A 10,637-nucleotide genomic window follows, 5' to 3' on the forward strand; every position below is an offset into this window, starting at 1 on the left:
TGCATTGCTTGCTGTTTGGGGTTTTAGGCTGGGTTTCTGTACAGCACTTCGAGATATTAGCTGATGTACGAAGGGCTATATAAAATAAACTTGATTTGATTTGATTCAATTGAAGCCTACTGGAAAGTATGTGCCCTCAGGCCTGGAGGGAAGCAAAAGTCATTCCACTACCTAAGAATAGTAAAGCCCCCTTTACTGGCTCAAATAACCAACCAATCAGCCTGTTACCAACCCTTAGTAAAGTTTTAGAAAAAAATGCTATTTTACAGTAAACAAGTTGACAACAGTTTTTCAGCACGCTTATAGGGAAAGACAATCAACAAGCACAGCACTTCTACAAATGACTGATGATTAGTTGAGAGAAATTGATGATTAAAAGATTGTGGGGGTCTGTTTTGTTAGACTTCAGTGTGGCTTTTGACATTATCGATCATAGTCTGCTGCTGGAAAAACGTACATTACCAGTCAAAAGTTTGGACACACCTACTCATTCAAGGGTTTTTTTTTATTTAGTTTTTTTACTATTTCCTACATTGTAGAATAATAGTGAAGACATAAACTATGAATTAACACATATGGAATCATGTAATAACCAAAAATAATAATAATAATCTAAAATGTATTTAGAATTCAAGGCACACTTGAAACTAGGGGGCAGAATTGTAATGTTTGGAAAAATAACGTTCCCAATGTAAGCTGGCTATTTCTCAGGTCCAGATACTAGAATATGCATATAATTGACAGAGTAGGATAGAAAACACTTTAAAGTTTCCAAAACTGTCAAAATATTGTCTGTGAGTATAACAGAACTGATTTTGCAGGCGAAAACCTGAGGAAATCCAACCCGGAAGTGACTCTTATTTTGAAAAATCACTGTTCCATTGCCTGCCTTTTGTCCAATTAAAGGGATATCAACCAGATTCCTTTTCCAATGGCTTCCTCGGGGTGKGAACAGCCTTTTGACATAGTTTCAAGCTTTTATTCTGAAAAATTTGTGAGATTTATCAAAACGCGTCAGTGGATAGACGGAGGTCCTTACATTAGTTCATGCGCTTGACACTAGTTGCTCGACATTTTCTTTCTCTCCAGTATTGAATAGTTTACAGTCCGGTTGAAATATTATCGATTATTGATGTTAAAAACAACCTGAGGATTGATTATTAAAAACGTTTGACATGTTTCTACGAACTTTACGGATACTTTTTGGAATTTTCGTCAAGCCTTGATGACCTGCCTAAGGCTGTGGAATACTGAACATAATGCGCCAAACAAATGGAGGTTTTTTGATATAAAAATAATCTTTATCGAACAAAAGGAACATTTATTGTGTAACTGGGAGTCTCGTGAGTGCAAACATCCGAAGATCATCAAAGCCATTAATTTTATTGCTTTTCTGGCTTTCGTGACCAATATACATTGCTGCTTGGTGTTCTTAATGTTTTGTCTAGTGATCGATAAACTCACACAAACGCTTGGATTGCTTTCGCTGTAAAGCATATTGTAAAGGCAGTCATTGTTGTTCTCCTCCTCAGACGAGGAGGAGCATGGATCGGACCAAGATGCGGATTGGTGATTAATCATACTTTTAATGAAAACAGCAAACAAGACACTACAAAACTACAAAACAACAAACGTGACTAACCTTCAACCGTCCTGTGTGGCCCAAACACTGACACAGGAACAAACACCCACAAAACCCCAGTGAAACCCTGGCTGCCTTAGTATGACTCTCAATCAGAGACAAACGATACACACCTGTCTCTAATTGAGAATCATACCAGGCCGAACACAAAACCCAACATAGAAATACAAAACATAGACTACCCACCCACAACTCACGCCCTGACCATCACACACATACAAAACAACAGAAAACAGGTCAGGAACGTGACACATATCTTCAAAATCTGACACGACAGGTGGATTAACAACAAGCTAAGCTGTGTTTTGCTATATTGCACTTGTGATTTCATGAATATAAATATTTTTAGCAATTTTGGGGAAATTTGGCGCTCTGCAATTCAGCGGTTGTTTACGAAAATGATCCCGCTAAAGGGATCCGTGCGTCAAGAAGTTTTAACCAGCATGGCTACCACAGCATTCTGCAGCGATACGCCATCCCATCTGGTTTGCGCTTAGTGGGACTATCGTTTGTTTTTCAACAGGACACTGACCCAAAACACACCTACAGGCTGTGTGAGGGCTATTTGACCAAGAAGGAGTGATGGAGTGCTGCATCAGATAACCTGGCCTCCACAATCACTTGACCTCAACCCAATTGAGATGGTTTGAAATGAGTTGGACCGGAGAGTGAAGGAAAAGCAGCCTATAAGTGCTCAGTATATGTGGGAACTCCTTCAAGACTGTTGGGAAAGTATTCCAGGTGAAACTGGTTAAGAGAATACCAAGAGTGTGCAAAGCTGTCATCAAGGCAAAGGGTGGCTACTTTGAAGAATCTCAAATATAAAATATTTTGATTTGTTTAACACTTTTTGATTCCATATGTGTTATTTCATAGTTTTGATGTCTTCACTATTATTCTACAATGTAGAAAATAATAAAAAATAAACCTGGAATGAGTAGGTGTGTCCAAACTTTTGACTGGTACTGTATGTGTTATGACTTCACACCCCCTGCTATATTGTGGATAAAGAGTTACCTGTCTAACAGAACACAGAGGGTGTTCTTTAATGGAAGCCTCTCCAACATAATCCAGATAGAATCAGGAATTCCCCAGGGAAGCTGTCTAGGCCTCTTAATTTTTTCAATTTTTACTAACGACATGGCTTTGAGTAAAGCCAGTGTGTCTATGTATGCGGATGACTCAGCACTATACACATCAGCTACTACAGCGACTGAAATGACTGCAACACTTAACAAAGAGCTGCAGTTAGTTTCAGAATGGGTGGCTAGGAAAACGTTTCCTAAATATTTCAAAAACTAAAAGCATTGTATTTGGGACAAATCATTCACTAAACCCTAAATCTCAACTAAATCTTGTAATAAATAATGTGGAAATTGAGCAAATTGAGGTGACTAAACTGCTTGGAATAACCCTGGATTGTAAACTGTCATGGTCAAAACATATTGATACAACAGTAGCTAAGATGGGGAGAAGTTTGTCCATAATAAAGTGCTGCTCTACCTTCTTAACAGCACTATCAACAAGGCAGGTCCTACAGGCTCTAGTTTTGTCACACCTGGACTACTGTTCAGTCGTGTGGTCAGGTGCCACAAAGATTGACTTCTGAAAATTGCAATTGGCTCAGAACAGGGCAGGGCGTAGAGCAAACATTAATAATGTCAATATCTCTTGGCTCAAAGTGGAGGAGAGTTTGACTTCATCCCTACTTGTATTGGTGAGAGGCATTGACATGTTGAAAGCACCAAGCTTTGTTTAAATGACTAGCACACAGCTCAGACACCCATGCATACCCCACAAGACATGCCATCAGAGGTCTCTTCACAGTCCCCAAGTCCAGAACAGACTATGGGATGTGCACAATACTATATAGATCCATGACTACATGGAACTCTATTCCACATCAGGTAACTGATGCAAGCAGTAGAATCAGATTTAAAAAACAGATACAAATACACTTTATGGAACAGCAGGGACTGTGAAGCAACAAACATAGGCACAGACACATGCATACACACACATGATAACATATGCACTATACACACACTGCCTTGACAGCAGCTAATGGGGATCCATAATAAATACAAATAGCCACCATAGGCCTACACAGCACAGCCATTGGTTAGGCAGCACAATAAAACTTTTTTTTTTATCAGCAAGAGCAGAGCAGGCCAGGGCTAAGAGTCGGAAAATCCATTGCAGTGTGTAATGCAGCCTAGTTTTATTTATACCATCCCAGCAGCTGTTAGAAATATAACTTTGCTCTGTGCTTCTCCGAGCACGCACTTTGTAGCCTATAGCCTATAGGCTATGGCTCATTTGATTGAGACCACACTAAGTAGCCTATAGGCACACTTGATACTGCACACCCAGCGGAGAATCAGAGATGAGGGACATCAATTTATAGCCTAATAAGCATTGCTTGACTTGGGCAGGAACTCACCGGAGCGGAGTACCAGGACACCTCAAATATTCTTCTGCTTGAGCGCCTGTTCCTCTTATAGAATATTAGCTCAAAAGTTTTGTGGAGCTCCTGCACCTAAATATAAACAGTACCAGCACCCAAATTGAGTATCGGTACCTATTTCGGTTCAAGTCAAGCACTGCTAAYAAGCAAMTCATTCAAAAACACTAAGAAATATTGAAATATTGATGAACTGGAAAAACCACAGAACGTTGCCTGTAGTTATGGCATTGAAGGAGTACTGTTACAAGAGCATRAATGGAAAATGCTGCCCATAGCCTTCTGCTCGCGTACCCTCTTTCCTGCTGAGAGAAGAAATGCCCAGATAGAGAGGTAGTGCTTGGCATCAGTTTGGGCTTGTGAGAAGTTCTCACGTTACCTGTGCGGCCTGGAGTCTTTCAAACTGCTAATAGACCACAACCGTTGGTGGCGTTGTTTAACTACAAAAACCTGGATGAGGTCCCTCTGCGCTGCCAGCAATTGCTTATCAGAATGATGAGGTTCAGCCCCAAAGCTAAATATACCCCAGGCAAAACGCTGCTCATTGCCGATACAATCTCAAGACACCCGTCGGTCCGCCTAGAGAGCTCAGACCTGGAAGAAGAGGTCGCAGCCTTTGAAGCTTCACCAGATTGCGCAACCAAACAGTGAAGATGAGGAAATACAGACAGTACTGAAGTATACAAGGCACGGATGGCCGAAGCACATCAAAACAGTTCCTGAGACAATCAAGAACTACTTTAGCGTGAATCAGATGGGCTACTGCTGCACGGAGAGAGAATCGTGATTCCAAAGGTCCTGAGAAGCGAGATTCTCAGCCAGATCCACGAGGGTCACCAGGGCCTCACAAAGTGCAGAGAACATGCTCGACTTTGTGTGGTGGCCAGGAATCAGCATGGACATAAAGGACAAAGTGAGCCAGTGCAAGCAGTGTCAGGCTACCAAGCCAACGCAAAGAMCCGTTGATGACGACCGAGTTGCCAGACAGACCTTGGAAACGCATTGCAGCCAGCCTATGTAAGGTTGACAGACAGCAGTACCTGGTTGTTGTCAATTACTTCTCAAGATTCATAGAAGTGATACACATGCCAGATACATCAAACAAAAGAGTGATCAGGAAGCTGAAGAGCATGTTCCCACATTTAGGAATAGCTGAGGTCTTGGCGTCCGATAACACAAGGCAGTTCACATCTTCCGAGTTCCAGTTCTTCAAGGAACAGTATGGCTTCGACCACGTGACCTCCAGCCCTCACTTCCCACAAGCTAATGGAGAAGCTGAGAGAGCTGTCCAGACTGCTAAGAAAATCTTAAAGCAAGAAGATCCCTTTCTCGCTCTTCTTACCTACATAGCGACACCGATTGCGGCTACAGGCTGTAGCCCAGCACAGCTACTCATGGGTCGTCAGTTACGGACAACGCGTCCAAACCTAGCGAATAACCTATAACCTAGGTGGCCAGACTTGAAGAAGGTTGCCAAGCAAGACACTGAGGCAAAAGCATCCTACAGGACCTACTAAAACAGGCATCACAGAGCCAGACCCCTGCCACCGTTACAGCTGGGTGACTCCGTGCTCGTGAAGCTCGACCAAGACAAGCTGAACAGGCCAGATCATACATTGTGGATACTGAGCGTGGCGAGTTCATGAGAAACCGGAGACACCTCCAAGCTACTCCCGAGGACAGACACCACACAATGGAAACCCCACAAGGCGAGTCTGATGTTCTAGTGGAATGTCTGCCATCTGCTACCCCAGAGCCAGAGTTGGAAGCAAACCACACTGGTGATCCTCCAACCACACCAAAAAACCCTAGGTCTACAGAGTCACCAAAAGTTACCGGGACGACCTGTGAAGAGACCCGTCAAGGTACCGGTCAAAAAAACAACAAGGAAAGAAAAGGAACACTGACAGTGAAATGGACAATTGAAGAAAGGTTGAATGTTGGGACTTTTAGTTAGGGTTAAGTTTAGGAGTTAGGTTAGGGGAAGAGTTAGCTAAAAGGGTTAATGTTAGGGTTAGCTAACATGCTAAGTAGTTGCAATGTAACTAAAAAGTAGTAAGTAGTTGAAAAGTTGCTAATTAGTTAAATGCTAAAGTTGTCCGTGGTGACATTCGAACTCGCAACCTTTGACTTGATAGACGTTTACAGTTGTGTTATGCTTGAGCTGAAAATGYGGTCTGAGGCTTCTTATGGCGGGTGCAATGCGAAGTCGGTGGAGGYATGCAGAGGCCAAATCAAGCTCCTTACTGCATCACCGTGCGCCTCTCAAATTGTGTAACAATGCGGAGGGCTCAGTATAGCTCCACATTGACATGATTGGTTGACGGTAGGAGGTCCAGTATAAGAGACAATTTATGTTTGATCCGAAAATGTGGTCGGTGATGCGTACGAGGAGCCTACGGAGGCACGCAGAGGCCAAATTGAGCTCCATACAGTATCGCCGTGCTCCTCTCAAATGTTGTAACAATGTGGAGGACAATAGCGCTGCGTTGACATGATTGGTTGACAGTAGGTGAGGGCGGGACGTCTTGTATAAACATAAACTCACTTCCTTGACAACTTCATTCACAACAGCTCTGTGCTGCTCGGCGAGGTGTCAGAAGTATGAATGCCCTGACTTCTGCATATGCAGTGTCACCCTAAATGCAGCAAACCCAATGCAGACGACAGATTGACCATGCAGCGCCTTAGAACACAAACTCACTTCCTTGACAACTTCCTTCACAATAGTTCTGCTCCACTAAGCGCAAGAAGTATGAAAGCCCTGACGTCTTTGGTGGCTGTATCACAGTAAATTATGTACGGCCACTTCAGACGTCGGATTCGTCATGCAGAGCCCTACAAAATGTAGGAGCTGCACAGCGATGCAGTACAGAGCACAATTTAGCCTCTACATGCCTCTGGAAGCTTCGCAATTGCGTCACACCCTCCAAATGGAGTCTCGGACACATTTACAGATCAGGCATACATGTGCTCTTAATCCTTCTGTAGGGCCCATTGCGACCAGCACTAGCTGGTCAATGTMCGACTAAAATGAACGAGTCACTCAGAAAAATGAATCATGACTCTCGAGTCAGTAAAATGAGTTGTTCAAAGGGAACGAATCGTTTGCGAATTGTACATCACTACACACAGCACTCTGAGATTGATTGCCCACAAGAGCGCACTCACGGCATCCAAGTTAGGAAACGCAAGCCCACCCACTGGAACCAATTTCGGCTTCTGGACGCTTACTGGTGATATTACTGCTTCCACTATACTTTATCAGGCGTGAATTAAAGTCGAGGCTAACCTTACACCTGGGTAATATTTTTTGGAGACAAAGGAACCTTTTGATGGAGTTTATGGAAGATGCAATCGTTTGTTCTCCTCGCTTCTCTATGTGGATGCGTCCTCTGCTCAGGTACATATCTACTGTTTCTCTTTTGTACAGTTCCGTGTAGGTTTATTTATATTATGTATAATATTTGCAATCCCCAGTGTTGATTAATTTCTCAATTATTGCCTCGGTGCCCTAAAATCTCTCAAATTAAAAATATAGCCATTACGTGTGGGATGGCTTCTCACACATCTATTTTATTTTACTTTCTAAACTCAAATGTAGGCTAAGTATGTATGCAATCGTTTTAAATTTAAGATAACCATGCACAATTACGAACATAGACAGAAGTTAATTATTTATTTAACTTGTTTTACCTTTGAAGACTGAGACAACCTGTCATAAACACAAAATCATGAAACCAGTCTCTGTCATTTAGACAGACGCATGAATAATTTCTGCTCCAACAGCATTAGCCTATAGTTAGACCAGTTAATCTCTTTGTTTGAAATATGGATAATGCAATAATAATACAGTATGTGTGGCCACTTTGGATTATTCTTTATGGTAGATGACCCTACAGACAGACAGATCTATGTAGAACCATGCATATAGGATGCAATCACACAGAAAAATAGTCATACAATTTCAAAATAGTGGAGCTGTATAGTGATATGTGTTTTACAAAGTGCTGCTATAATGTTGTTCATGAGTTGCAAGCAATACCCATCAGATCATGCTGGCATAACATATTGCAGCAGCCTCTACTCTTAAACCTTTGGATGCCGTCTACCATAGCGCCATTCGTTTTACCACTGGTGACAGTTTTAATACTCACCGTTGCATCCTGTATCAAAAGGTTGTCTGGTCCTCATTAAAGTCCCGTAGATCAACTCATTACTCTCCTTTTGTTAAAAAAAAACCCTACTACACAAGCTTCCAATTTACCTAACTTCGTTGTTAAAGTAAAAAAAAATCATGAGAAACAAAACCCGCTCCCAGAATTGGTTAACTCTTGAGGTTCCTCGGGTTTCCACCGAAATACGTCATTTTTGTTTTGTTTTAATCCACCTCATTGCTGGAACCAATTGCAAAATACACTGCAATTGGATGCTCTGATAACACTTGGACAATTTAAAATATTGATTGGGGAACTATTTGCCGAGGAATGTGGCTGTTTTTCTTGTTTGTTTGTTGTACTGTATTTAGTTCGTTTTTATGTATGTGTAGGTCTCCGTTGCAAAAGAGACCCTGGTCTCATTGGTGACACCCTATTTAAATAAATGTAACATAAATAAACATCAATCCAGCCCAGATAGTCAGAGGACGAACAACAGATCAACTCCAAACATCTCTGTTGAACAGAGCTGGGTGACTACTGATTGATTACCAAGGATTCTTAATACTAATGATTCTCTGTATATTGGATAGCTTTCAAACTTGAAGGTGCATGTGATGATCTCTCCCTTTTTTGCTGGGACAGTGGTCATAATAATATGGTGTTAAAACGAGAAACAGTGTAATTTAAAAAGCAGTGGCTGTAGCATTTTTAGAGGGTTTAAACTCATGCTAATTGAAAAGGGCACTAGCCAATGGTCATGTCTATGTATTAGAGAAGGAATAGAGGCATCAACAGAAGGAAATGGCTCCCTCTTGTGGATATTCTGCACTGCATTTATCTCCATGGACGTTGCTTGGAAACACGTGAATGCGCTTCCATGTTGTATTGCACCATAACTAGATGTTTCCTTCCATGTATTTTAAGCATGCGTGTGTGTCAGGCTGGCCTTTTCAGATGCAGTGTTACCACTGTGAAGAGACTGTGTTGGACAATGACTGTTCAGCTCCAAAGTTCATTGTCAACTGCACAGCAAACATCCAGAATGCCTGTCAGAAGGAGGTGATTGTGGGTGAAAATGGTGAGCCTGGTGGACTTTTTTTGCTGTCAAGTCTGAATCCATTCTAGCAGGGTTAATAGTAATATAAAAAATTATCTTTGTTGTTTTACAATAACAAACAAAATTGCACCCTTTGACATGTGTAACGTTTGGCCAAGGCTTTGATGTCTCAGTGTTCTCTCTCTCCCTCTCTCCAGGTGTGTCCTACAGGAAGACCTGTGCCTCTTTCTCCACCTGTCTAATCGTATCAGCAGGGTATCAGTCCTTCTGCGTCCCGGGTCGGGTGGGCTCTGTCTGCATCAGCTGCTGTAACACCCCCCTCTGCAACGGACCCCGCCCCCCCAGGATTTCCCTGGGCCCCACCCATCCTCCCGCTAGACCCACTACCCTCCTCATCATCACTGTTGCCATGGGAACACTTCCCTGATGTGGACACTAGTATTGCCTGGATTGGACAGAAGGTTCTCAGGTATGGAGGTGCCTTGCGTTGGAGCCAACAGACACTGCCCTGAGAGATGACTGGAAAAACTGTCTACTGTGGACAGAGATTCTACAATCTACCAACAGGGCTGACTGACACATGGCTCCATTGACCAAAAAGAGTGACAAACATAAGTGAAATTGGTCTACAAAGATAACATATATAATTGTTTTAAGATGCTCATACCATGGATCATTAAGCAATTTGATTTTGAATTTTAGGACCACGGTATGTATCAAAAAATATATTTAAATAAAATATTGAATTTGGCCTTTACTACTATAGCCCATAGAAACACATTGAATAACACATTCATACATGGCAAAAAAAGACAGTCTAAAAATAAATCATAAGGAATATGATTTAAGTGTCTGTCCTGAAATCTAGGAGTTAGGAAATGTTTGTTTTTTTAAACATATTTATCTGCTTTTTTGTTGCCACAAAACTACCTCCATTCATTTGTATGGGTTACCTTGAGACAAGTCCCATGACACTTGTGGGGGTTGTAGAGCTAATTAGCATATTAGTGTGTTGTCCAAACAGTTTGGACAGTAGAGACAGAAGTTGCCACATCGGCGGTACTGATTTCAGGCGAGTCCCACGGGACTCTTTCCATAGTGGTCATAATAGTTAAAGGCCAAACTGTTAGGATGCTACAGAGGTTTGTGAGAATACCGATTTTTGGGATGTCTCCTGGTCTGACAGTCCTGTAGCCAYTTTCCACCGCAGTTTTGGAAGGCTGACAAAGGCTGATGTGGTGGATTGAGACGCAGCCCATGCAACAAAACAAAAAAAACATYTTAAACTGACAGATTTTGATGGGGATTTTTTAA

At 42.0% G+C, this 10,637-nt stretch overlaps 1 protein-coding gene and 1 long non-coding RNA gene across 2 annotated transcripts; one reads left to right on the forward strand and one right to left on the reverse strand.

Moving 5' to 3' along the window:
• Nucleotides 1-1,566: 1,566 nt before the first annotated feature.
• Nucleotides 1,567-1,895, reverse strand: LOC139028342 (uncharacterized). Its single transcript, XR_011480531.1, has 2 exons — nucleotides 1,858-1,895; nucleotides 1,567-1,617 (listed from the first exon to the last, which is right to left on the reverse strand). It is a non-coding gene; the product is annotated as an uncharacterized lncRNA (long non-coding RNA).
• Nucleotides 1,896-7,360: 5,465 nt separating this feature from the next.
• On the forward strand, nucleotides 7,361-9,841 carry LOC111970635 (ly6/PLAUR domain-containing protein 1-like). Its single transcript, XM_023997441.2, has 3 exons — nucleotides 7,361-7,509; nucleotides 9,207-9,344; nucleotides 9,521-9,841. The coding sequence occupies exons 1-3, from the start codon at nucleotides 7,458-7,460 to the stop codon at nucleotides 9,748-9,750; spliced, it is 420 nt and encodes a 139-aa protein (XP_023853209.1). The 5' UTR covers nucleotides 7,361-7,457; the 3' UTR covers nucleotides 9,751-9,841.
• Nucleotides 9,842-10,637: the final 796 nt, after the last annotated feature.

Source organism: Salvelinus sp. IW2-2015, linkage group LG11 (assembly GCF_002910315.2).
Source record: "Salvelinus sp. IW2-2015 linkage group LG11, ASM291031v2, whole genome shotgun sequence".
NCBI lineage: Eukaryota > Metazoa > Chordata > Actinopteri > Salmoniformes > Salmonidae > Salvelinus > Salvelinus sp. IW2-2015.